At 42.7% G+C, this 26,676-nt stretch overlaps 6 protein-coding genes across 13 annotated transcripts in view; 2 read left to right on the top strand and 4 right to left on the bottom strand.

Moving 5' to 3' along the window:
* Positions 1 to 219: 219 nt before the first annotated feature.
* Positions 220 to 1,022, bottom strand: LOC108146788 (peptidoglycan-recognition protein SB2). The gene is made up of 2 exons (XM_041708210.1): positions 650 to 1,022; positions 220 to 586 (listed from the first exon to the last, which is right to left on the bottom strand). The coding sequence occupies exons 1-2, from the start codon at positions 1,011 to 1,013 to the stop codon at positions 399 to 401; spliced, it is 552 nt and encodes a 183-aa protein (XP_041564144.1). The 5' UTR covers positions 1,014 to 1,022; the 3' UTR covers positions 220 to 398.
* A 267-nt stretch (positions 1,023 to 1,289) lies between these two features.
* Positions 1,290 to 1,960, top strand: LOC108146790. The gene is made up of 2 exons (XM_017272957.2): positions 1,290 to 1,457; positions 1,521 to 1,960. Exons 1-2 carry the CDS (start codon positions 1,449 to 1,451, stop codon positions 1,866 to 1,868), a joined length of 357 nt encoding a protein of 118 aa, XP_017128446.1. The 5' UTR covers positions 1,290 to 1,448; the 3' UTR covers positions 1,869 to 1,960.
* A 383-nt stretch (positions 1,961 to 2,343) lies between these two features.
* On the bottom strand, positions 2,344 to 3,972 carry LOC108146789. Its single transcript, XM_017272956.2, has 2 exons — positions 2,777 to 3,972; positions 2,344 to 2,714 (listed from the first exon to the last, which is right to left on the bottom strand). The coding sequence occupies exons 1-2, from the start codon at positions 2,786 to 2,788 to the stop codon at positions 2,358 to 2,360; spliced, it is 369 nt and encodes a 122-aa protein (XP_017128445.1). The 5' UTR covers positions 2,789 to 3,972; the 3' UTR covers positions 2,344 to 2,357.
* Positions 3,973 to 4,221: 249 nt separating this feature from the next.
* Positions 4,222 to 15,499, bottom strand: LOC108146786 (protein disabled). 5 transcript variants are annotated; one of them, XM_017272951.2, is made up of 9 exons: positions 14,710 to 15,499; positions 12,105 to 12,772; positions 11,424 to 12,039; positions 10,420 to 10,653; positions 7,228 to 10,252; positions 6,577 to 6,683; positions 5,755 to 6,504; positions 5,564 to 5,693; positions 4,222 to 5,496 (listed from the first exon to the last, which is right to left on the bottom strand). In XM_017272951.2, exons 1-9 carry the CDS (start codon positions 14,744 to 14,746, stop codon positions 4,398 to 4,400), a joined length of 6,666 nt encoding a protein of 2,221 aa, XP_017128440.1. In that variant the 5' UTR covers positions 14,747 to 15,499; the 3' UTR covers positions 4,222 to 4,397. The 5 variants fall into 5 exon arrangements, with proteins under 5 accessions (XP_017128440.1, XP_017128439.1, XP_017128441.1 ...); XM_017272950.2 differs by lacking the exon at positions 14,710 to 15,499 and adding an exon at positions 13,740 to 14,413; XM_017272952.2 differs by lacking the exon at positions 14,710 to 15,499 and adding an exon at positions 13,740 to 14,413 and having other exon boundaries at positions 7,228 to 9,988.
* A 577-nt stretch (positions 15,500 to 16,076) lies between these two features.
* Positions 16,077 to 26,676, top strand: part of LOC108146759 (LIM and SH3 domain protein Lasp) — a 28,551-nt gene continuing 17,951 nt past the window's right edge. For all 4 annotated transcript variants that reach the window (XM_017272896.2, XM_017272895.2, XM_017272894.2 and 1 more), the window contains exon 1: positions 16,077 to 16,789. In XM_017272896.2, the coding sequence (XP_017128385.1) occupies positions 16,721 to 16,789 (69 nt within the window). In that variant the 5' untranslated portion in view covers positions 16,077 to 16,720. The remainder of the gene's footprint in view (positions 16,790 to 26,676) is intronic.
* Positions 21,328 to 22,730, bottom strand: LOC108146762. The gene is made up of 2 exons (XM_017272898.2): positions 22,570 to 22,730; positions 21,328 to 22,504 (listed from the first exon to the last, which is right to left on the bottom strand). The coding sequence occupies exons 1-2, from the start codon at positions 22,597 to 22,599 to the stop codon at positions 21,545 to 21,547; spliced, it is 990 nt and encodes a 329-aa protein (XP_017128387.1). The 5' UTR covers positions 22,600 to 22,730; the 3' UTR covers positions 21,328 to 21,544.

Genomic DNA, 26,676 nt, shown 5'->3' with positions numbered 1-26,676 from the left:
TTTGCCAATAATTTATACTTATACATACACTTTTCAATGGAAAAGGGTGAAGAGATTAAAAGAATTTTTGTATTACAATAAAATAATCAAGATTTGGGGTTATTAACTCTTTATAGCTCAATAACTTATCGTTCATATTATTTTTCATTTTTTTTAAATAAAAAATTGTAACCTTAAGTAGACCCAAGGGTAGAAATATATGAAGGTAATAATTAATTATAATTTTTTTTCTTATTATTTGCCAATATTCTATAAAAGATTTAAATATTTACATACATTTTTCAATGGAAAAGGGTGAAGAAATTAAGGAAATTTGTGTATATGAAAAAAAATTGAACATTCAAATATTCGATTCAGACTTATTGCAATCGCAATGAGGATTTGGGAGGGATTACTTTCTAATAAGGTTTTGGCTGCCAGCGAGGCCACTTTCTAAGCTCGTCCAGAAGGTGTTTTCCGGGGCAGGCTGTGGCCTTCGTTTGGCAATGTCCCACCAGAGCATAATTGGGCAAAACTTGTCGACGCTGCACGGCAATTTGGATGAGAGTTCGGGCAGCTTGGAGCATCTGAGGCGGAGGTAGGCCAGCTAAATTAGGATATAATAAACAACAATTAACAGTTAATAATAATAAGTTAATTAATAACCCACTCTGGAAATTGCCAATGAAAGCGATGCCAATGGATTGGCTATTATAGTTGGGTGCATGCTCGCCCCGTATGCCGAAGCCCAATCCTTCGTAGATCCTGCCATCGCCTCCGATCAAGAAGTTGTAGCCTATATCCCTGAACTTCCTGCGCAGATGATCGGCTCGAATCCGCCTCAGAGCCAATTGGCACTGATGAGGATTGAAGCAAGGACCCGTGACCGTATGATGGACGATTATGAGTCGAACGGGTCCCATCAGCCTTGGCAATCTCGGAGAGAGCGGCACAGGAGTCCAGCTACTTCGGGGAACAATCTGGCCCAAGGCCAAAGTCAAGCCAAACAAGAGGAGTGCCAATTGTAGCTTCATTGTAGCTTCACCTCTGGACAGTATGTGCTTTTACACCATTTACTGATCTGTTTATATAGCCAGCCGAAATTTCAGAACAAGAATCGCTTTATTTACCCAGTTGTTGTCATCAATGGGTTCGATCAATGGATTGCAGCATAATTAAATGGCAAGTAGCCTTTGTGTAGTTGCAAATTCCGCTTGCGTCATCCCAATAAAGATATTTATATATATAGAAGACCCTCCAAGCTTTGTTGGCTTCTCTTCTTTGGGAATGCAAATCTGCCCTTGGACGAGGTGGTAGCCCAAAAATGGTTGCTCATCCGTAAACGGGCAACTGCATTTGAAAGTCAAATCCAATCGGGGGGTGCTATAAAAGCCACTTGGATGGCTTACGAGTGGACAGTGACCAGTGATCGAGTGGCCCGGGCAGTTATTCCAGTTTAAAGCCTCATCATGAATATCGTAAGTCAGCTTAGGGTTAATTAAATTGAATATATATATAACAAGAACATTATAATATTCCAGGTACTAGCCACCATCTTGGGCTACTTGCTGCTGGGACTGATGCTGTCCAGTGCCAGCATAGCAACTGCCACAACTGGAGTGATTCCGGCGGTTCCTGCTGCTGTTCCCGGCGTGGTTCCCTTGGCCACCAGTCATCAGTTTGTAACACGGAACTGGATTCGCCCTCATGTGACCACAACCCCGGTGGTGGCCACCTATCCGAACACCTACTATAAGTACAGCGGTGGCTATCCCGCTTATCCCTCATATCCCGCCTACAATTATCCATATGCCACGACCTATCAGTACACCTATCCCTACTACTATCCCACATATAACTATGGATATGGCTACAAGGGTGTTTGGTGATTTTTGGATCCAGATAAGGGTTTTATATTCACAACCCACCTTTAATCTATTGTGATAAAAATCCATACCGAATGAAATTAATTGTATATGCCTATGAAGGCTTATAAAACATTTATCAAATACTTCAAGTTTTTTCTCTAACAAAAACATAAATTTTGTACAATTTTTTATTAATTGAAATAAAAAATATAAGTATATTAATGTAAATATATTTTATATTGATTGTGCCCTACCAGCAATGCAATATATTTAGTTCGAAAACGATTGTGAGCTTTATGCTTTTTACTCAGGGCTTATTATTTTTAATGATGCTTAATAGTTTTTATAAAAATTTACACATACTACGAGACCTCACTGTACTTGGCGCGTGCCCAACTAAGCAAAAGTTGAAACCCATTCAAGACATGGTCGTGACACAGTTTTCGTGGTTAACCAACATGTACTTTTATTTATAAATTAAACATTTAGGGCAAAGTGTTTGAGTTTTTTTTAAAAGAAATATGGTGCCGCTACTCCTGGAGCAATCAAACGAGTTGGTTGAATGAGGCGGGTGCCAGCAGAAGCAAATGGGGCAGCAGCCAGGATGCGAGCAGGAGCAGTCGGGGCAAAGGCGGCATTGAACTGGTTAAAGTAGTCCAAGCGCTGGCTGCTGGACACTGCTGACAAAGGGGAAGCACCCAAGGGATTGACAAAAGGGGCAGCAGCAAAGGGAGCAGCCGTGTAGGCGGCAAAAGGAGCAGCCGATCCTGGATAGAAACCGAAAGGTGACCCAGCCGAAAACAGAGCTTGGTCCACAGCTGGCTTGGCTGCCACACTGGCCAGCAATCCCAGGGATACAATAACCAACTGAAATGAGAAGAAGGTTTATTCAAAACAAATGACTTTGAATGCTGTAAGATTCTACCCACCATTTGCTGCATTTCTAAGAGATTGTTGCTGTCACAGAGTCCAAAAACTGAATATGCATTGTCTTGGATCGAGTCTTTGTTTTTATAGTTTTTTTTTTGGGAGGAGAAGGCCTGGGTAATGGACGCTCCAAATTGTCAAACACTTGGCTCCAAAAGTGGCCTAAATGCCAGGTGCTGGCAAGGCAGCAAGAAATTAGCATACGATCCGATATGGCTATATAAGTTGCAACATTCATTCACATTCAAGTAATCAATAGTCGCTGAGACAACATTGTTTTTATAAAAGATACCCGAAGTAGAATATAAATAATAATAACTGCCAAATAAAACCATTTGAATTATGCTTCTCACAGTTTAATTGATAGAACAAAATGATGGGACAAAACCAATTTAAACATCTCTTGCACAGAGAGAGATTTGACAATAACTATCGTATTTGTATAATTGCATTATATATAAGAATATGCTTTGTATGTATAATTATCGTATATTATTATTTAGCTGCTTGGGAGTTACTTGATCGTTCAGTTTCAGTTGCTCGTTCAGTTACGTATAAATATATATATATATATTTATGTATATAAGTGGTTAAATCATAAAACACTTTGATACGAATTAAACTAATTAGTCGTTAGTTAACTATGTAATCAATCAATAAATCAATCATAAAAATTATGCTCGTCGTGGGCATAAACATAAACGTATCCTAGGAATATATGTAGTATTGTATGCTAGCACAGTGGTTGCACTTTGGATAAATCGTTTATATGGTTAGACGACATCTAGCATAGGCAATTGATTAGTTGCTTTCGTTAGTTGGATCGATCGGTAGATCGACTGATGATTCGGGGTGTGAGTATTTCATTATCTTATCTGTCGAGTGGGGAGTAACTTTAACAAACGCTTGTTCTCGTTCAAATTTTCGCTATGACGTGGTTGGAATCTTCATGTAGGTATATCCTATATATATACAATCTGGCCTGGGTTTGGAATCTTTGGGATTGGGCAGAGCTTATGGGAGTGAAGTAATCCTGTACAGTCCTTGAGAGATATTACTACGATACTACAAGTTTATTATGGCGATTGAGTTGACTAGATATAGAGTATGTGGCTCATACGATATATAGTATTAATTTCATTTCCCATCTCTTCAAGACTAATCCTCGGACTGCTCCCCAACGTCCCAATCCTCCTGATCCTACCACAGCACATCGTAGTCGTACACATGCTCCGAGGAGGCAATGATCAGACACTTGAGTATGTCATCTAGGGTGCGCTTTAGCCTCCACTTCTTTGGCTTCCTCAGCAATTGCTGCAGTGGCTTGTTGGTCTTGGCCTTTGGCTCGTGCCAGGGACTCGTGGATGTGGATGTGGAGATGGATTTGGTCATCGGCTGTACGCTCACTTGCTCCCGATCTGGCTGCTGGACTGGCAGATTGCAGTACACATGGCGGTTCAATGTCTGCCGTAAGCTCTGCAATCGCTGCTGCTGGTAGTAATGATTGAGATTGGTCAGGAAGGAGAGGTCCGTGTCGTTGACCACATCGATCTCCGCATAGTTGTGGCCATCGACATCCGGCTCCGGTCGCTGCCCCGATGCCTTGGCAAAGAGTTGGTCAAATCACATGTTTTCATCGAACTTGGCAAAGTTCGCGTCCTCGCTCCACTGAAATTTTCCGGCCTCTGCATCGTCGTTGTGCTGATCGGATGCCAGCTCCTGGTCCGGTGACTTAAAGAACTCGTCGTCCTCGAAGGGATCCTCTTGCTTCTTGGCGAATATGTTTACCGACTCGGATTTCTTGATCAGTTCCTGACGCTGCTGCAGCTTGTTGGTTCGCATATTCTGCTTCCTGCTCATGGCACCCGATCCTCCAGCTCCAGCAGCTGTGCCTGGACCCGCTTGTTCCTTCTCAAAGTCAAACGATGCCTTGGCAAAGTCATCCTCAAAGGCAGCATCATCGAATTGGGACACCTTCACGTTGTCATCGAAACGCAGTTTCTGCGTAATTGGTGGCGTTGATGTCGGCGGTGTTTCCACCTCAAACTGCTCCCGCTTCTCGCGATCCGAGAAATCATTGGAGAAGCGAAACAGGCTCTTCGATCCACCATTGTTTGCACTTGCCGAAACTGGTCCCGCTGGCGTTGAATTACAACTGGAGGCGGTGCCTGCCGGCGCCGGAGGCGGTGAACTTTGATTGAAGTCCGACTCAAAACCGTCATCGAAATTGAACTTGGAACTAGTCACTCCGGCGGACGATTCGCCGCCGCTCATCATCAGGCCACCGGGTCCGGTGCTGCTGGCATTTGAACGCGGTGTGGGCGTTGGCGTCTGCTCATAACTGTCCACAAAACCATAGTCACTGTTCACCACCACGCCACGGTTGCGATTCTGGCCAGGAAGCTTCGCCAGCGATGGTGGCTGATGGCGTTCCATTTGCCGACGCTCGGACTCCAGCATACGCTGGTGCATTTCATGCCGCCGACGATTCAATCTCTCGAATTTATCCTCATCTGTTGGCGGCTCATCGTCCACATAGTCCTCATCATCATCATCGTCGTCGTCGTCGTCGTCATCATTGCGCTGGCCTGGACACATATAGTCGTAGTTATCCCGGATGCCACGCCCATAGCCCGATCTGTTAGGGGCGGTGGTGGCGACGCTGGGCACACCCACTGTGGCCAAATCCTTGGCACTGCGTGCACGGGTCTTCTTGCGGAATCTGCGCGAAGAGTTGAGTATTAAATAATATTGCTTTCTTTATTTTTTTTTTTTTATAATCCACTGACCTTCGCTCTTTCTCGCCATCCGAGGGTGTTTGACCCAAAGCTGCAGCTCGACGACTCTCAGCCAAACGTCTTTCGGTCTCGGCGGCGCTGGCTGGACGCTTCCAAGATTTCTGGCCTGGCAAGGCGGGCTCTGCAATATGAAAACGAATGAGAAATAAAGGTCTTGGGATCCGTAAACTCAAAGCACATACCCTCGCCATCCCAGGGACTGGAGCCGCTGCTCTTGCGCAATCTCTGTGGGCCGACGACCGCACTGGAGGGCAGCACCACATCCCCGCCCAGCTGACTCGGTCGCTGCAGACTGCGGACACCCGATCGCTGCTGGAAATCCAGCTCCGAGTCCTGCTCGTAATCGATGTCGCCACTGATCCTAAGCTTTCCAGACGTCGTTGTGGGCTTTCGCAGGGAGCGGGTCTTCATCTGTTCGCGATCCCGTTCCCGATCCCGATCCCGCTCCCTTTCGCCACGGTAATCATCGCGACTGTCCAGGCTGCCATAGACATCGTTGCCACTGCCGAAACTACGTCGTCGCCGGGTGGCACTCTCATACGACTCGAGACTTTCCCGGTCGAAGGATTTACGTTCGCGATCCCGATCTCTGTCCCGTTCTCTGTCGTACAAGTAATCAGCACCGCCCCTTCCCGGCTTGTAGGCCATGGGTGATCGTCCTCCACGCTCCTCGTACACATTTTCGAAGTCAAAGTCGTAGCTGGGACGGGCGTAGTCTCGGTACTCCCGATCGCGATCGCGTTCGCGATCCCTGTCCCTGTGATCTCCGCGATACTTGCTCCTCAGTTGGCCACGCTTGTCGTAGATGGGCGGTGGTGGCCCATAGCTGGATCGCTCGTAGGCAGCACGCTCGAAAGACCGGGCCCGCGCCTGTTCGATCTCCTGCGGCGACCAGGTGTGATGCGCCGGGTGATGGTACCAACTGGGTGAATCTGTAAGTGTACCAATACCGGGAAGTGATTTCAAAGATGTTTTTTTTAATGTTGGATTGAAAGGGAACTAACCAAGTTCAAAGTTATCCCTGCTGCGGGAGAGACCATGCTTGAACTTCCGTTGCTGATGTTGCTGTTGCTGCTGCTGATCCCGACGTGCCATGAACTCAGCGTCATAGCTGGAACAATTATATTTATTATAATTAATAACAATATTAGAAATTATATGCATTTTTTGAACTAGAGTAGAGTACGACTTTAATTCGAGTATATGTAACAATATGTAATTATAAAGCAGCTGCATAATTTACGACTTTAATTCGAGGATATGTACATTATTTTAGGATGAACTTTTATTTCTTAGAGCTAAGTTTACAGATAAATTTTATAAACTTCCTTATTAACTTTTTTAAAACCCTCACAACCTTAGAGCTTATTTTTCTCTTTTATGCATACTTTTTAGATCTTGTTAACCTTAAATATGTTTATTATACTTTTTAAGTCTTTTCTATTTAAATAACTTTGTACTCCCATTAATAAAACATAAAATATGAAAATGTATAAGCAAATAACTACCAAACTTTTCTGATAAAAATGTTGTTTACAAATGAAATTTAAATCTTTTAGCATTGTATTTGATAACTTCTATCATATCCAAATATTTAAATAGTTTCCTTGATATATGTACATGTATCATAATTAATTAATTATTAATTTACTCACTCGTAATCCTCGTCACATGAGTTCATCCGCCTGGCGTGTCGCATATAATAGCCATGTCGATCCGTGTGCTGCGGCTGTGGCTGCAATTGTGGCTGGTGAGGATGTGCCATTTGAGCGGCCGCTAACTGCCGCCGCTTGAGATACTCGGGCGTCTCATCGTCCCAGGGACTCAGGTCGCGGGAGGATGATGACGTCTGCTGGCGCTCCTTCTTCGCCCAGCGACGTTGTTGCTTGGACCAGCCGTCGTCCCGGGGATCCGAGCTGCATGGAGATTCCACCGTATCCGGTTGCGAAGTGTTGGACGCAGGCGGCGGTGGTGGGGGAAGCGTTAGTCGTGCTTTACCCTTTGCCTTGGGCGAGTCGAAAGTGGCCCACGATTGCTTCTCCCGCTCCTTGTCGCCCATCATCTGCTTGGTGGCGGTATCGATGAGTTGGGACACCGCCGAAAGCTGCGAGGGCACTGGCGATGGCCCCATCACGGGTTTCTGGAGCGGAATGGGCGAGGTACTGACATCGTTGAACTGAGAGGGCGTGTGCAGGCTGGGAGCTCCCCTCGACGGAGCTGCCGAGGAGTTGGCTGGCGAAATTCGATCCCTTGAGTCCAGGGAGAGATTGGAAATGGCCCGATGCATAAGCTCATCGATCTCGATGTCATCCTTGGTTCCGCCGCCGGGCGCCGTGAGTACGGAAAGGAATTTCTGATCCTGTTTGGGAGCCAGCGATTGCTGCTGATGCACATCGTCCAGAACTGGGGCAGCTGCATCCAGTTGTTGCGTGGAAGTGGACAGCTTCTCGTACTGATCCTGTCCGCTAACAGGTTCCGCATCCTTTTCGTTGCTATCCAGGCTGCTCTCACCACCGGCATCTGCATCCTCGTCCTCGTCATCATCGCCCACTGTCAATGCGGACGATGATGGCTCTGTTGGGAAACCCCGACTGTCGACCAGACCATGGCGATCACGGGGATGCGGCTGCACATCCTGATGATCCATTATCTGACGGAGATCATGATCCTCGTTAAACTCATCGCTGAACTCTGGAAAGTCCTGCAGCAGATCCTTTTCCTTCTCCTTCTCCGGCTGAGTAGCCGTTGAAATCGCTGGCTTATCGAAGAGATTCTCCACTAGAATGATGTCCCTTAGAGCTGCATAACGATCCTTGGCCTGGGCCACCACTTCGGTGATCTTGGTGTCGATTTTGGGAGCTGGTTTCACCTCCAAGGCATCAATTGGTAGCTCTGCGCCCACGAGGTTCGCCTCCAAACCCTCTGTCATTTCTTTGGCCTGCGTTTCGTCCACTGGCGGTGGTGTCAAGTCGCCCATCAAATCGGTTTCCTGCTGTTGCTGCTGCAGCTCCTGATCGATGATCTCGCGGAAGACGGCATATCGGTCCGCAGATGGCACTGTGGCAACCACTGGCGACACTGCTGACATGGCCATCGGAGTGGGGGCCTCATTAAAGTTGGCGAAATTGGCCACAAAAGTGGAATCTAAGGTAGCCGCAGGCATCACCAACTCATCCTCGCCGAACGTATCATCAAACTTTGCCACAAAGGAGGTCTGCTGATCAAAGTTCACCTTGAACACAGCCGCTGTAGAGGCTGGGGCAGGATTGGCTGGATTGGCTGGCGAGGACCTCCTCTCTTGGCTGTGAGTGTGGCTCTTTTCACTGGACAAATACGCAGATAGATAGGCTGTCAACTGAACCAGCGTCATGGTGCTTAGCTTGCTGGCCGGAACGTTCAACTTAATGGCCAGGTCATCCATTCCAAGGGTGAGCAGTTGGGTTAATGTGATGTCGGGAGCCAGGGTATTGGTAGTGGACGACACTTCCTGCGCCTGAACCTGCAGGATCTCCGCCTTGTTTTCGTAGATATCCTGCGCCCGCCCCAAAGAAGTCTGCCGTTGGGGTCGCGCCCGAGCCGAAGATCCTTGACTGGGTGGCGGCAGCAATGGCGGCGGAGCTCCCAGCGGCGCCAAATAGTCATCCTCGGTGTGTCCCGGTTTTCTTGGCCTTCCCGGTCCCGGAAAACAGCCATCAGAACGACCCACACGACGCGATGGCAATGGAATGGGTGGTGCATCAGCCGACGAAAGAGTCCTGCGCGCCGTGACGCTACTGTTCAAATACTCATACCGTCCGGCAGTGGGCGGTGGTGTGGGATTTGCGGGCGAGGGTCGGATGACCAGGTCGCTAAACTGCTTCTTGGGCGGCAGGGGCGGTGGCTCCGAGTACGGAGTGGAGTCTGGACGTGGTGGTGGCTCCGGAGCAGCCTCTGTCTCGCTCAGCGAATCGCTCTCCTGCAATCGCCGCATATTGACACTCGAACCAATGTCCGATCCGGATTTGCCAAATGCTCTGGCCTGGCCAAAGAGATGCGGCATCTTCTTGTTGCTAATGCTGGAGATCACATCCAGGGCACCGCCACTTGGCAGGGCGGAAACCGATGCCGTGGGACGATTCCTTACCGTACTTGGCGGCTGTTGAAGCTGCAACTCCTTTTCCGGTGGCAACTGCACCTGCAGTGGTCCATTGAATACATTCGCTTTTGGTTCCGGCGCCAAATTGGGGATCGTGGGAGCTGGAACCGCCGGCGGAGCCTCAAACTCGAAGGCATCCAGCTTGGCAAAGAGATCGCCCTCCTGAAAGGGATCTGGATCGCTCTTCTTGCGCGTGGGCGAGAACGGATCCGTGTCCCTGGGCAGCAGCACAGGATCCGCCGGCGGATGGGTATCCTCCAGCGAGGTCAGCGTGGGCGGTTCTGTGGTATAATAGTGGCCGGTGGGATTAGGCGGATTAGTGACATGGCCAAGCAACAGTTTTAGCTCAGCGCTCGGGGTGATCGAATGGGAAATGGTTGTTGTGGACATGGAAATGGATGGGGGAGCGGGAGCGGTCAGGGGATCGGGATAGGTATTGGTACTGGTATTGGTATTGGAAGCCATCGTGGACAGGAGCTGGCCCAGACTGGCGGCGGTGCTAGCGGTGGTGGTTAGTGTGTTAGCCGAGTTCTGGAGCGGATTTCCTGCGGTGCAAGTGCAAACTTTAGAGACCTGCTTACTCAATGCGATTTCTGGGTGCACAGAGAAAAAACATCACAAAAATACGACTATATTTTGATGTTAAGTGGAAAATGGAAGCGACATTTTTTCTCTGTGCGGAAATGGTGTTCGAGTTGTGATTGGTTAGTACCTGCGGTGATGTTAGTAGCTGTGGTAGTGGTGGTGGAGATGGTGGTGCTATCCTCCGGAAAGAGGCCATCCGACTGGCCCAGGGAGAGACCCAAGCCGAGACCCGCCTGACTGCCGGAGCTGAGCTCCTTGAGCAGCTTCTTCGGAGGATTCTTGAGCTCTTGGAAGAAGTATTTCTTATCAACATACGGCCTGGTGCGTCCCGTGCCCAGCGGATCCAGATCCGTGAACGCATCTGCACAATGGAACAGAAGGAATAAGGAAAAGCGACAGAAATCTCGGGGCAACAGTGCTGCTCCAAAAGGAGGCTCCAAAGTCGGAGGTGGCACAAAAGCAAAACAAAAACACAAGAGATAATCTCATTGAGCTCAGAAGTAATAAAAAAATGTTTTGAAATCTTCGATGAGTTCCGAAGACATGGAAGCCACAAAAGAAAATCCCTGTTCAGATGTTAATAAAATTAAATATATGTGAGTGGGATTTCCGCTGGGAAAAGATTGAATACTTTACACACAAAAACCACAAAAACATTTAAGGAAAAAATACGCAACCTAAAAAATAATTGTATAAGCAATAAAAAGAGCTGTCTGTTTAATGAAAACGAAAATTACTCAAAAAAATTTTAATCAGATGTAAATGACATGAATAATATAAATTATTATAATCAATTCATAATTCATACGAATAGAAGTAAAAGTCAATGATAAGCCAACGAATTTAAATAATTTAAGATACTTAAACATTGATTTTAAGTAAATCAAAAGAATCAGCAAAGAGTTATAAAGCCAAACATTCCATTCAGTTCAATTAATTTGACCCAAGTCTACTCCCGATTGTTCCCATGGGCGGGCGGACACATCTCGTTACCCTGACCACTCCCCAACGATCACAGACAGCTCTTTCATCGCTTTAATGGAGATGACAAAGCGACAGAATTCCACACAAGTGTGATAACTTCAATAATCAGAAGAAGATGGAGGAGAGATGCTCTTCTTTTTAACTCACCCAAAGACAAAATGGCCGAGGCCAGATCCTCATTTCCTGCAACCGAACCCAAACCCATATCCAGATCAGCTAGAGGTCCGGATCCTGCAGCGACCTCCGTCAGTTGTTTTGTGGGCGTGGCCGTCGATTCACTAGAGGCCAACGGAGCCATGGCCAACACCGATCCCAATCCACTAGTGCCCACCACTTTGGTAGTATCGAAGACATCAGGCTGTTGGTCCAGTTCCTGCAGCCAGTTGTCATCGTCGTTATCCGCCGCCGCCTGGAGTGTTGCGATGGCCGGAGATTGAGAGCTACTAGCGCCTGGAGGTGGCGAGAGCATTGCATCCAAACCGGCCACGGCCTCTGGTGCTTTGCTAGGCGGCTTGTGCCTGTTGCGTCCAGAATCTGGAGGCGGTGGCAGGATGCTGTAGGAGGGCACATAGATGAACGAGTCTCCGAAGGGATCATCCTCGCTGGCGGATTTCGCCAATGAGGGTTGGCCAGCACCACCACCGCTGGAGGCCAAAGTTGTGGGCTCATTTGGCGTAATTCTCTCCATCTGACTGATTCCCCTCTGCAGTGAGGTAAGCTCTTGCTCTAGATCCACCAGATCAGCCACGGATTCGGGAGAGATCTGTAGAAAAGAGAAACAAATGAATAGGGATTTGCAATAGAAATATGAGATATATATATTATTACCTCCTTAGCCGCTGATCCTGATGCCTTTGCAACATCCAGATTAACACCCAGCCTGCTTGTTCCATTCGAGGCGCTGAGGCTACTGCCCAGCAGGGTGAGGGCGTGACCAGAGGAAATTCCTCCACTGGCCAAGTCCGAGTGACCCAAGGCCATGCCACCCAGGCCGGCGGCCTTCAGCGAGGACAGGGAGGCCAGCTGGCTGGCGTGGTCGTGCAGGGACTTGCCCTGGATCTGCTGGCGCGCCATCTCGATCTCCTTCTTCTTTAGCTCGAAGACCACCTGGAAGAGATCGCGCATGGCCAGCACCACCTGGCTGGCCGCCTTGTCCGTCTTGATGCCGAAGAACCGATGGCCACTGTCCGGCGATCCAAAGATATATCCAAAGGCCCTCGAATCTGTCATATCCTGGGCGATGAAGGAGATCTTGTGCACCGGATGATGGTACAGGGAATCACCCGTTTTCTCATCCCTCAACCGCAACCCATCGATGGTCACATGGATCGTTATCCGCTGTTTATGCTCTCCAGCCGCTCGAATGGCCATCTTGAGGTCCTGCAGCGCCTCCTGGCACATCCGATCTCCCCGAGCCTCGCCCACCTCCAGAATGCCGATGAGCTTTGCCTTGAACTGGACGCCATCGCCGAAAAAGCGTCCCGGATCATTGCGATCTGGAAAAAAGCGACGAAAAATGGAATGGCAGAATAAGTTTTTGTGTTTGTTAGGGTGTGTGTTCGATTCTGTTTGACGAAAATGGTTTATAGGGTGCAGTGGTCACTGGCTAGATTTAGAAGCTTTAAAATTCGGGGTGTGGTTAATTACATTTGAGAACACTAACTATTAGTTTTTGCAATCTTAATACAATTAAAACAAATTTAAAATACGTTTTGATTGAACAAAGCTAGTAAGTTCTAAAAAATGTATAAATAATTAAACTCAGTCAGTAAAAAAAAACTATTTTTAAATATAAAAAAAGGTTTCTAATAATATCTATAGACAATTTAATGCGATATAGTTTTTATATTATTGATATAACTTATTTTATGTATTTTCTCGTAAATGTTTTAAATATTTATTAATGCGAGTATAAATATGTTTTTAATGGAGCGAAACCCCATGCATATCTTTTCAATGAATCATTTTCCAGGCTCTTAAGTAATGTCGCGCTTGGCTGAACATTATTTATAGCATTGGATCATCAAACATTTAATAATATTGTTTATATTTTTTTTTAATTTCTTCGTTGCTTTAATAATGATGTGTTGTTTTACTATTAGTAGGAACAAGTAAAAAAAATTTGATTGTGAACCACACTCCGTTAGTAAACAATCTTGAGTTTTATTGGTCCTTTGTGTATTACATTTTTTATTTATAGCTCGGCCTTATCAATTGCTACATTTTAACTTGTTACTACTGTTAACTAAATTTTATTCTGTCACTTTTTAAGAGAGATTTAAATTTATAACTTGGCCCTATTAATTCCTTTTTCCAGACAATAGTTGCAAATTTCAAAGAATATAATAACTTTAAAGTAGCAGGTAGCTAACTCTTTTGAAATATTTATTGGTGTTTTCCTTTGCGGAGGGATCACTGTGTTTGTTTGTGATTTGTGTATTTGCTTAGTTTGCTTTTGCTAACGTTTTGCGTAATTCGTTTCCTCTGCCGCGCCGCTGCCGCCGCCAAAGGTACTGGCCAAAGAGAGATTGGAGGAGGCTGTGGACAACTTGGCCACCAGGGATTTGACCATTTTTCAGCTCAAGTTGCTTAGTGGGCACTGTTCATTGGAAAAGCGCTGTCGCTGCCGCTGCCTGGGAAACTCTGGAACTCGGGTATTCTGGAACTGTTCACTGGAGTGTCAACAAAATCATTGTCACATTCCTGGCCTCTCTTGTGTGTGTACTTGTGTTGACATTTCCATTGGGGTGGGGGTGGGGGGGCAGGCGTAGAAGGTGCACCACACAATGGAAGACAAACAATATATTCAACAACGATTTTTCGCGATGTTATAGAATAGATTTAATTAAATTCTAGCAGAGAACGATGATCCGCGACCGCGATCATGGAATGAATAAAAACGAATGAGAGCGTATACGCGATGCTGCTCTCTTGCTGCTCTTTTGACTGGACTGTCGCAGTTTGTTCAATTCAAATAACAAACAAAAACACACACACATGGAGACACTCGCGGGTGTACATAGATTTCACTCTATTATTTAGTGATTTTCATCGCGAAAAACTAAGTACAGAAAACGGTGATCTCTCGCGCTCATTGTTGTTCTTTTTTGGGAAACTGCACCACCTGCCGAAAACTGCGACGCCGGCGCAGCAGCTGCTATTCGATTGGCGGATGCTGCTGAGCCGCCAATCGATAACAAGGCTTAGAGGTGCATCGAACGATCCGTGGGGTTTGCTTAAATTTATCGAAATTTGAAAGAAATAAGACAAGAAATGTTTGTTGAAGTGTTGAAAATGAAATTTTTTTGAAACTTTAGCTTGAGAAGTTTTTAAATTATTAATATTAATATTATGTTTAAGGCCCTATATCCTATGCACTTTTTTATTTCTTAATTTTTAAGATCGCCATCATATCACTGTATTTTTTACTTACATTTACAAGGACTCGTTTTCTTGCGCAGCGTCTGCATTTTGCTCAGAAAAAGCTGATTGGCATTCGTGTAGTAATTCCTTTGGCCGCGTATAATGTTGCGAATAATGATTGAGCTTTAGGGGGGCTATTTTATTTATGATTTATAATAGTTGCTTCGTTGTTGTTTTGTAGTGCTTTTTGTGCTTTGTTTACACTTATCCTGCTGTTCGCGTCTGCTGTCCTGCTCGCACCTACGCACTCCTTCAAGCCAGCTTGTTGTTGTTATCGTGTCACTTGTCCGATAGAACACACCGGCATTTGTCTCACTCACACTTTTACGCGCACACACACGTACGGATTATCGATTTTCCAACGGTTGTATCTGTGTGCGTGTTTACTTGCACTTTGCCTACTTTAGGGCGTTGTGGGGGGAGGGAAAGGGATGCAGCTAATACTACGCCTTTCATTATGCAGCGGTGAATTATATATTTTCTGTGCACCGTAACTCGTTGATTATAATGTATATTTCCCTTTAAGTTGCACAACTTTCTTTACTTTCTTTGTCTGTCCCCCGGAAAAACTGAAGCACAAAGAAATGGGTGACACACTCTCGGTTTTGGCAGAGCGAAAAATTCAATTCGACTCAATTGGCCTCCATTTACACACTAATTTCGTGGTTTACCCTGCTCTGGATCTATTTGGCCATTGGTTTGCACCAATTTTCGTAGGTTTTGCCTTTAATTTTAGTCCTACGCCCTGGGAGCTGCAGGATATTAACACACACAGCAAAAATTCGATAGTAAAACTCCAAGGATTCGGGGTGGTGGGTGATGTGCCGCGGGCACCCTGTGCGGCAGCCGGTACAAGAAAGTCGACTCATCGATCCCAGACGATAGGTTTTTGCTCGTACTTGCGTTGCAGATTTGAAATCCGTTCAGTTTTAAAAAATGGTTTTGAGAAACTAAGTAAATGCACCAATAGGCTGTGCAATGCAAATAAACTTAAAAACTTAGCATATTTAATAGCATAGAATAGCATTAGGAAAATAGGTACGGCTTTACAGAAGTTTATCCAACAAATGAATTTTCTTAAATATGTAATCAACTTTTCGATAAAACTTTTAAACTGTGAATAATAATAACATACTGTCTAAGAGCGGTTTAACAGAGCCCATTAACTGGAGAGTTTCTGCACTGCTAACGATTGAGTGATATTTTTTAAAATCGATATCAGCTATAATAGAGATGGCTGCCTTGCATATCGATATAAATAAACGATAGAGATGGAAAATGTTCGATGTGCCCAGTCAGAAATCGATATTTATAAAATCGATTACATATTGATGGTATCGATGTTATATCAAAGACTATCCACCCCCATCAATCTGCTGCGCTCATCACTAACGAAACGAACGGAACTATTTTATCGCGGATTGTCGCGTTTTTTCGGTTGTGTCGCGCCTCAATCAAACTCACCTTAAAATTAATACACAAACATAGATTACGATTTCTGGGTGGTTTTATCAAAAATAACGGCACTTTAACGACACTACGCCTACGCCAGGAGTTCTTCCTCTTTTTTCCTCTGCGCGCGTCGCTTTTTTACCTGCAGCGCAGTCGCGACAGCTGAAAATTAATAAAACCAAAAGAAAAGTGTAAATTGGATAAAAAGTCGACAGTGGATCGCCAGTTTTTATATAACAACCAAGCAAACCAGTTATTAGATGTTTTTGTGAATAGTGTGAAACAAATTCTCGGCCCATACCTGCACACACAACAAATACATTCCCACAGTTCCTATTCCGATCCGATCAGGTTCTCCAATCGCAATTCGCAGATCACCAATTAGTCCCAACAGTCGCAATATGCAAAATTAAACCGAGTGGATTTCGTGTGATTAACGTGGAGTGTAAAAGTGTCGCCGAAAAAGGATAATTAGAGAGCTAACAGTAAAATCCTTGTGTGTAAATAAAGTGCTTATATACATACACACATTCAAAGAAATAAAAAACAAAGAAGGAAAAAGCGGCAAGATGAACAAAACCTGTGCACGTTGCCAGAAGGTGGTCTATCCTATCGAGGAGCTCAAGTGTCTGGATAAAGTGAGTTATATTTAGTTATAGTTATCCTATTCAGATTCTATACGTTTTTTAGTATGGCTCCTTTTTGTTTTAAGCCGCTGCTTGTGCACTTGTTGCGGGAGTCAGAGCAGGACGGCTAGCTGGCACATGGCCGTGGGTTCTGCTCTCCCGCTCCCTCTCTTTATTTTCCCCCCATTCCCCATTGATCATGCGTGCCTTTTTGTTGCTCTGCTTCTCTGTTTATTATCCTATGCTTAATAACCGCAAAAGTTGTTTGGCTGCCTTTCCATTCGCTTCGCGGAATTCAAATATTTGCTGGAAAATAACGGCACAGCTTCGCGGGTGCCTATGTGTGGGTGTTATAGCACCGAGAAAAACAAACAGCTCGTTTTTAGCTGTCATAATTAAAAAAAAATCCTTTATATTTGGGTATTTCAGAAATCTTGTTCAACTGAATTCCAACGGAAAAAGAAATTTCTGATCGAGTATTTTCTAAACTAACAACTTTTTAATTTACTCAAACCAACTATGCATTTTAATGGGTTAATGATTCAAATATATATTTAAAAAAGTCTTCAATTCGATTTTAACGTTTAAAAATTAAGTACAATTTTATTCATACACATTTTTTTTTCCTAATATTGTAATATTCAATGATCTGTTTCCATGAGATTTTTGTTTAGTGTGTTGTGCGCGGGTGGCGACAGCAACAACAATTACTGTTTTCATATTTTTCGCCAACTCAGGAAATTTCTACAATTGTTTTTAATTTACGTTTGCCGCCGCTGTTTCCGCTCGCAGAATTTTGGGGCTCCCTCTCTAATTATGTCTCGCCCTCTCTTTCCCGCAGCGGCGCTTGTTGCAGCTGAATTTTTGCGATCTTGTGTCGTTTTCGGAATGCTTTTTTTTAGATGCAGCTGCTTTTGTTGTTTTTATTTTTGTTGTCTTTCGAAAAAGCAACAAAAGCAAATCCGTTGACCGACCTTGAGCGCATATTTTCGAGACTTGAGACCAGTTTTTTTACTGCGTTCTCACACACACTCAAGCCTAAAATCTGATACAGTGGTATTTGCGAAATAAACGACCGGCAAAATACAAAATTTGACAATTTTAGGAAATTTTGGTACTAAAGTACTAAATATGAATTATTTTCAAATTCTGTGGCTCAGCTTGAGAAACAACAAAATTAAGAACACACGAATAACAGTTGTCACAAAATTTATTAAAAATAACTAATTTTTGACAACATATTTACAACAAATATAATTTTTGTTAAATTTTTCTGGTTTTTAAATTTTTAGTAATAGTAAAACAACAAAATAGATATTTTCATCTTGAAAGTGTAAATAAATTATACAAGAAGAAGAATAATAACTTTTTGAGATAGAAGTAATTTCGAGAAAGAAAAAATATTTGTTAGAAAAACTCTTGTTAATACCTAAGCTTAAGTGGTTGACTTTCGAAATAATTAGTTTTCAACTATGTAATTCGTTAGGCCCTGTTGTAAGTACAAGCAAAGTGGGGCTTTCGTTTCTTTTTATTTTTGTGACCGTGTGCTTATTGGTTTATGCTTAATTCCAGTTTATTTTTATTGAACTTTTGTTTGCCTCTAGTCTGGGACTTGAGACTGAGGCCCTTCTTTATTTTAGATTCATATTATTGCCCTTGCCTTGGCTGCCAATCTGTGTTTATTTTTTGAGTATATAGTGCTGTTCCGTTGAAATTTGGAAGCTGATAACGCACCATTCGAGACAAACATTTACATTACGAATCGGTTAGGTTTCCCACTTTGAATCGAATTGAATCCATCAACAAATTCCGATTGGCAATCAGCTTCGAGCATCAGCGTTGAAACGTGTCAATCTCAAGACCCCTTCTCCCCTTATAATACCCCCTCTCTGCCAACCACATCCTAATTATAGTCTCGTCTTTCTAGAGTTGCTTCTCCTCTTTCTCGAGTCAGCAGTTTCTAATTATAGACAATGGAGTAATGAACACTATTTTAAAGTCACCAGACAGACGCACCGAAGTCGGTTATAAAACATTTATATGCGTCTGCGTGTGCTTTTCGCCTAATGGAAATGCTGAAACTTGTAAACATGGCATTTGATGAAACGGAAAAGAGGGGGAAAAAGGGGCTGGAGTTTGGGAAGTATTACCTTACCTTTACATTAAATTGCGTTAGTTTTCTTGTTTGGTTTCGTGTGTAACTTGCGCCCGCATTCTGTTGCTTGGTGTGTCTGTGATTGCAAAATAATTTAAATGTATGCATTTCACAACAGTTTATATAGAGTTGAGTAATAGAACGCCATATGAGGTCAGAGGCTTTATAAAATAAATGATTGCTATGCAGAGGGGATCAATCACATTTAATCGCTTTTAAAATGTTTTTTTTTTTTTTTTGAGTTCGTTGGATTTTTTTTTGTTGACACATTTTTTAGGGAGTTTTTTTACATACCTAAAGCTTAAGTAAAAACATTTTTATTTAAATGCATAGATTTTGGGCAAAGCAATCATCACCCAATACCTTTCGAACATTTTAACCAGAATTTAAACAAATAAAAACAAAAAACAGTTTAAACAAAAGGTTAAAGTTAAATTGTTATAATTATTCATATAATTATTCTTATAAAATATTTTCACCTTTTTACTAATAAAATGAGTACATTCCAATCATCGCTGTACTTGCATTTTATATTGCTACACAGCCCTGACTCATAAAAGCCTATGAGATCAGAAGCTAGGTTTAAACTATTGTTTTTCAACGTTCAAGTCTAATTCGCTTACGCAATGATTGTGTGATTTTTAGCCATGGAAATTGAACAATAGTATTACTTCACTCAAGGGAAATATATTAAACATTCTTCCATTTTTTCTGAATCACCACAGTTTAATCGAAGATAGAATTTTAGAGACTTTGCAGTGGGATTTGGCGTTAGCTGCTTTCTGCACGTGACACATCCTGATATAGAAATCGATACTCGTGACAGCAATAAGCGGGTATTTTATACCAATTATCTCTTATTTCTTTCTTCCCCACATAGATACAAACACACACGTAGATTGGCACGCGAATTCGTTTCAAAGAAATGTCTTTTTAAATGTGCCGTTAAAGTTTTGCAGCTTTATGCGGCGCATTGCTGCCGGCGCTTTGTTAATCGATTTTTGATTCCACCAAAAAAATTAAAAACAAACGATTCGGAATGGAGAAGTCAACTTGACTGGTAGCCTATAAAGTGGAAGTGGGCTTCTACCCGTGCCTTTATCCTCTGTGGCTGTCGGTTCTGTTGCCAATTTCATTTATCTCTCAGCTTTATATTTTCCTTCCTGCCTTTATTGCATTTAAAGCAAAGGGTATACCGAAGTTTTAGGGAATGCTAAAGATTTATTTGAATTTTTCATTAACCTTTGCAAACTATTGGTTTAAAAACCTTTAAGTTAAACATTTTAATTGCTGTTGTTCTTATTTAGTACATTATTGTTCCGAATCTATTGTCTTTATTTATCTTTACTTTTAGAATGTCATTTTAAAATCAACAAAATTGGTATCTTTTAATAGAAAATATAGAGTATCTTTTAGTTTCAATTCAAAATTGTACCATTCGAAGAGTCGTCATTGTTGCATTTGCGCTTTATTTTGCACGAAATATGTGAGTTTGACTTTTTGCTTTGCGCTTTGTTTGGCTTTGGCCTGACTTTTCGAGCTGTTTTCGATGTTTTTACATCTTTTTTTCAGAGTCACAGCCACGACGAACGATTATTTCATGCTCGCAAGGAAAGTAAATGACCTCTTTGTTGTCATGTTGTCATGGGAAGTCGGGGGGATCGAGAAAGAGAGCTCTGAAGCTCTATAGCTTTAGGTATAGGAACGTGCCAGTTTTTGGCCAGCCTTTTCTGGCCAATTTCGCAGAGCACGAATCGAGCACCGAAAGAGGAAAGTAGAGAGTAGAAGTCACACAAAGAGGCAGCGAAGCATCACAAATAAAAGCGTCGCCGTCCGTTTGACTTCGTTTGCCACTTAACGAGACCCCTTCGGCTTCTGCGCACCTCCGCTCCTGTCATGGCACACATTTGCACTTGCCTGACCCCGATGACCCCCCTTTCGAGTCCCTCCTTGGCCGCGCCAATGGGCCATCACTTTTTACTGGGCCATGTTTTAATTTTTGCATCCCTTTCGAGTGACAAATGACTACAGCAACAAACTTCAAAGACGTAGAAGGAATATTAGAAAAATCGAGGGAGCGAATGTGCTGAAAAAAAAACTTTATCTAAACAATTTTAAAATATGACTATGGTTATATTCAATTAAATAGAATTAATGACATTTATTTTAGAAGAAATGTTTCGAAATTTGCATTTTATTTTTAAATCAAAATAATAACGGTCTTTGTATTTATATTGTAATGGACTATTTTCTTTTGGAACGGGATATATACTTTAAGGAAAGACGGATTTGTTTTAAAATTAATGTTTAAACCTGTTTGCACGGAAAATTTAATTTGAAATCATCAAGTTTTTTTTGTAGTTCAAAATTTCACATTTAGTCTCCCAAAAATGATTCTTATTTTCATTATTTACTATTGACAGTACCAGATTTTTATACTAAAGAACTTTTTATTTGCGAATACCCAACAATATATTTCATTTTCATAAGCTGCCAGTGAGCTAAAGAGATTGTCCTAGAAATTTTGATTTGAATTTTGATTCAACAAAATTACTTGAAACACATAAAACTAACTGATAAATTTGCATTTGTAAGGGCTTAGATGGGGTTGCCTAGGAGATCAAAAAGCTGGGGTTTAGCCACTGGCGTAGCATGGCCTTGTTTTGGGCCAATAGAGCAGCGGCCTCCAGATTGCCGCGTTTGAAAAGCCGCTCATCGAAGTCGAAGAGGGATCGATGTGTCGGGAGCTGGGCATCGACTTTACAGGGTTTCACTTGGCCACTGTTAAGATGAAGTTTCTGTCCAGCAGTCTGTTGGGCCAGGATGCGCTGCATCCGCTCGTGGTGGTGATTCAAATAGATGAAGGCTTCGGATAGCTCTGGCGAGGAAGCCAGGATTTTCGGAGCCGTCTGTGGAACTTGAACCGCTTTAATGGCAATGGTATCCTCTGCTCGTTTCTGTTGCTTGGCCATCGTGGATCTCTTAGCCCTGGATTTCCTACTGCCAGCTGCTGCTGGCGAGCTGATCGGCTTGAAATTCACCTGGGTCACACGAGGCTGGGGAGTAACCTGGGTCACTTTCTGCTTTGGATTCACCTGGGCAATGTTTGGCTTGGACTGCGGCGGCTTGATTGTTTTGAACTTGTTGTTGGGAGAGATTTTGGGGCTTTGCCGCTTGACCGGGAGCTGATTGTTGACCCGTTTGAGACGTGGAGATAATTCCACCTTAATCTTGATTCTGGTCTCTGGGAGCGATTCAACGGCAGCGGCATAGCTCATGGGCGGTGTATCGAGCGGCGAATAGGAAGAGGAAGCAGTTGGACGACTGGGAGCAGGTTGTTCCTCAAGAGCCAGGTACTCGCCCAATGGTTTACGCCGCACCGGAACGAACTGGAAGGACTCACTGTCCTTGTTACCAACACCACCTCCTCCTCCAAATCCACTGGCTGCTTCGTTATTTCGACGACGGCGATTACGGCGCTTCAGCACCACCGTCGCGGATCTCGGTTTCGGGTCTGCCAGTTTGGTCGACGACTTCTGTTTTATAGCTGTAGGTGTTGCGGTTGGCTCTGACTTACATCGGGATGCGAATCGGGGATTACTAAACCTACCAATGGCAAAATTTAACGGACACTTACTTTGGCTTTTCGGCTGAACTGGGAATTCATTTTATTTTCTCAATCGCCTCGATTCGACATTCACTGTTCTGATAGAAAATTGCTTACTAGATTATATTTGACAGAGAATAGAGTCGCACACTAGAGTTTCTCACTGAAAATCCAAAAAAACTCAAAAGAAAAGTTTAAGAGTGGTTGTCTAATTAATTAATTATAATTAACAAAAATATCCCTTCCTAGCTTCAATATTTAATAAATCAAAGCTTTTTTTTAACATATGATTTAGGGATTAGATATGTCACATAATGAATATTATTTTAGTTTAAACGATTTTTTTTTAAAGTGCAGCCTTTATCTATCGAAGAAAATCTTTTTTTGCCTAATCTATTAAAGTTACAACAACCATTTTGCTTACAAAAAAAATTCTTTAAATTCAAGTAAAAAAAAAAACAGCAGTCTATCAAAAAATGTCATCCAAGATCAAAATAAGGAAAAAAATAAAATGGCAAATGGTGGCTATATTTTTTTTTTCCTGTGCCCCACTCGAACTTTTCGCTTTCGGAAGCCACAAACACGGGCAGAAGTAGAAGAATGACAATTGCTTTATGTATTTATTTATATACAGTTTCTCTCCACTCTTGACTAGGCTTCTTCACCTCGCTCACTTCACTCAAAACTCACAACTAAAGTTCACTTTTGCATGACAATCAATTTTTCACTCTGCGGAGAACGTACAGTAATGCGGGGCTCAAAGAGAAAGGTGAGGGAAATGGGCGGGGAAAAGGGAAAATCGGAGAGGGGTGCATCAATTGAGGCATGAAAATAAAAGTGGTCAAGCAGGCAAAGAGTAGAAAGATGCAGAGATTGAGGGGGACAATTTTTCGATTTTTTATTGCCCTTGCATCGCCCTTTTATTGCATTTTTCTTCCCATATTTTTATTTTTCTTACCTTAAGATATATAGTAATTAAATAAACAATACAATTTTAAGTACACAATTTGAAAATCGTTGTAATGCTAAATCTTTCGTTGCTATCATATACATATATTAATTCTTAAATATTTATTTTTCATTCGCAATATTGCTTTCGGCCCGTAACTTTTGTTGCAAAGCAAGATTATGCAAGTATCCATATTTTCAAACCCTCCCTTTTACCACTCACTTTCATTACACTTTAATCTTCGAGAGAATCTTTAGTTTTTGTTCCCATTTCCACTCATTGACGCCACCTAATTAGACTTCGCTTTCAAGAGGTTCGCTTGCCAATTTTTTTCCCCGCTGAGAAGGAAAGCAAATCAAAGGCGGAGGAAAAAAGATTGAGAAACTGAGACCAAACTGAATTTTCTATGCCTACAAACTTCAAAGTCAAGATTTCGCTTGGCCAGCTTTTTTCCAGCAACTTGGCGTCTTTTGTGTCCCAAATTGTAAATGTAACAAAAAGTTTTGTCCAATTCGGAAAGTGGAAGTCGTCGTCGTCGTAGAAGTTGTTTGGAAACTTTAAATAGCTTCTGCCGCTGTGGCTTGTATTATTTCGTTTTTTTTTCCGTTTCTAGGGCTTTCCCTCAAATTAAACGTTTCCCATTGTGTGCCTTGTATTGTATAATTAATTTCGATGCTCAAATTTTGACTAATGACCAGAAAAGAAGAATGGAAAAGATGATTGAAGAGTGTCTAAACAAGTTTTGGGTCAAGCTTTTGATTCTTCTGCAGCTCATTTCGATTCTTTTTGGTTTCCTGTTTTGGATGTCTTTTAATTGTTTTCTTCTCCCTTCCTATATTTTTGTCTTTTGTTGCTGAAATTATGTTCATGTTAATGCGCAATTGCTTTGGAGGAACTTCCCTCTTTTGTCACTTGTAAACAAGAGTTGGACGCACTCACTTGACGTGAATTCATAGGGAAAAACAAGAAAAGAGCAGGGATCGGGGGATACGGAATGTTCTCCTCGAAAGAATCGCTTTGTTTAAATTCAATTGATCTTTATTAACTCGCCCGTGGAGGGGCGACAAGAAACGGAGATCCCAGGGGAAAGATCACTCGAGAGGTCTGCCAACGACTCGTGTAAATTCGAAGGGGGAGACAACAAGTTGAACTCGTCCCTCTTGTTTTTACTTTATTATTTCTTTCTCTTAAGCATTTGCATGACTTTCGTCATCATCATCCAATTGATCCCCCTGCATGCAGCTTTTCAAAGAGGGCGGTTCTGTAAATAGGCTGGGTGTTCTATGTTTAATGCCTTTATTGCATCTGTGATGGGGATTATTTATAGAGGCAAAAAGGTCAGAGATGGAGAAGTTCAAGTGGTGGTTGCTTGACTCTAGATTTGCCTTCCACTTCAAGATTCTTCTTTCCTTTAAATTTTGGTAATTTTTTGTCCAGTTCCTTTATTTATATTATAACTTTTATTGCTAGCGAATTTTATTTATTAAGAGACATATGATTGACCGGTTTGAGTCGCTTTCATTGTGCCGCTTTCTGAGCCCGTTGCAGTGAAATCTTTTCTATTATTCAACTCTGCCCCACATTTAACCCCAAACCGCATTCAGCTGTCGCTGAACTTGTGTCCCACATCCAAAAGTTTCGCTTGTTCGGCTTGTGAGCAAAGAGCCCTTTTAATTAATAATTGAATTACTCCTTTAAGGCTGATTTATATATTTATCCATGTCTCATATCCTTAGTTTGTAAGCCATGTCTTATGACTGGATACTAGATATTTCTATATATAAGCCTTGGCTAATCACATAAGCCCTGCCACTTGTATTTGAATTTAAATTTGCACTTGCCATTTGGATTGGATTGCAATGTGTGGGAATCGCCTTTTGTGCTTCCAGGGAAAATTTGAATAGAGCTCTTAACTGGCGGGGAAAATGGAAGGGAGTGTGTGTGAAGTTTCTGACGTTTATAAATTACACAAGTAAAATACTGAAACGTCAGCAGAACTGAACTGAACTAAACTGAACAGGGAGCAGAGCCAGCGGCGGCATTTCCTATTGACTTTGCTAATTGACTAAAGCGAAGGGCAAACGAGTGGGGGAAAGCAGAGGAAAATGGCGTGAAAAAGCTGGTACTAGGTGAGTTTAAACATGTAGATGGCACACAAAATATTTAACAGTAAATTTATATTTTTTGTCGAATATTATCTTCTTTGTTCTTAATAAGGTATAAATTTTAAATATTTAAAAACTATTATTTGTTTAAGGTTAATGTGGTGGCTTAGAATCACTCTCACTGGAAAAGTTCTTGTTCTTACTCCCAAGAACAAATATTAAGTTTATATTTATTTGTAGCTTAAAAATAGAACTCAATATATCATTTCTTAATCCGATTCAACAACAAACAACAAACATTTTGTTCAAGTGGCGACCATTGGAATTAAAATCTTGAATAGATAATCAAGGTTGACTCATTTGTGTGAAGTGTCACAAGTGATCTACAACAGAGCTTGGTTCACAAATCACTTTCTAATTGGTGTTATCATTTAGCTCACACATTCTGGTGAATTCCCATGGGGTGACCCGAGCATATGGTAATCGTTAGATGCATATTCAAGACCCTGATCCACCGCCTGCACAGATGTCAGGCAAACAAAAGAGGAAACATATATCAACGGAGCGTTGGTAATGCCCAATTTAAATAGAGAAGAGCAAACATACATTTGATTGCGATGAAGAAGAGCATTAGGCGGCAGTTTCCCATCCGTTTCCCCTCTGCTCTATGGATATGGATAAAAACACACTCCCCACGTGAAATCAAAACCCACTTGCAGTTGCCAGCTGCCGTGTCTTTAGCTTTTGCTGATGACGCTGATGGAGGAACTTCACTTCGGAGTTGCAAGTTGCCAGTTGCCAGTTGGAGTTGAGAGTGGGCGGGGGTGGTTTGAAATCACATATATAGAAAGATAAAGGGGGAACCCGCCTGATGAGGCGGAAGTGAAAGCGACCAAGCAGAATTAAAGCGCTTCCTCTCTTTTAAACCCATCCCCAAGCTTACACTTTTGTGCCAAAGCACCTCTCATGTATGGAATACCTTTGATGGCAAAGAGCAATATAATTTGAACTGTGATTTTGTAACAAGTTTAAAAGACGCAGTTACACAGTAACGAATAAATACCGTTTTAAATCTAACTCACA

This window comes from Drosophila elegans, unplaced genomic scaffold, assembly GCF_018152505.1.
Source record: "Drosophila elegans isolate 14027-0461.03 unplaced genomic scaffold, ASM1815250v1 contig_208, whole genome shotgun sequence".
Classification (NCBI taxonomy): Eukaryota; Metazoa; Arthropoda; class Insecta; order Diptera; family Drosophilidae; genus Drosophila; species Drosophila elegans.
Note: the sequence above shows the minus strand (reverse complement) of the source record. Positions and strands in the feature narration are given on the sequence as shown.

What these genes read in the sequence shown, in the direction of transcription:
- LOC108146788 (XM_041708210.1), bottom strand. Translation starts at nt 1,013, where the DNA reads ATGAAGCTACAATTGGCACTCCTCTTGTTTGGCTTGACTTTGGCCTTG. An exon ending in TTTCATTGGCAATTTCCAGA is followed by an intron (nt 587 to 649) that starts GTGGGTTATTAA and finishes ATCCTAATTTAG; the next exon opens with CTGGCCTACCTCCGCCTCAG.
- LOC108146786 (XM_017272950.2), bottom strand. Translation starts at nt 13,848, where the DNA reads ATGGTCAAATCCCTGGTGGCCAAGTTGTCCACAGCCTCCTCCAATCTC. An exon ending in CTCGGCCATTTTGTCTTTGG is followed by an intron (nt 10,654 to 11,423) that starts GTGAGTTAAAAA and finishes TCCATTGTGCAG; the next exon opens with ATGCGTTCACGGATCTGGAT. An exon ending in CAGGGATAACTTTGAACTTG is followed by an intron (nt 6,505 to 6,576) that starts GTTAGTTCCCTT and finishes GTACACTTACAG; the next exon opens with ATTCACCCAGTTGGTACCAT.
- LOC108146762 (XM_017272898.2), bottom strand. Translation starts at nt 22,599, where the DNA reads ATGAATTCCCAGTTCAGCCGAAAAGCCAAA. An exon ending in AGTTCAGCCGAAAAGCCAAA is followed by an intron (nt 22,505 to 22,569) that starts GTAAGTGTCCGT and finishes TCCCGATGTAAG; the next exon opens with TCAGAGCCAACCGCAACACC.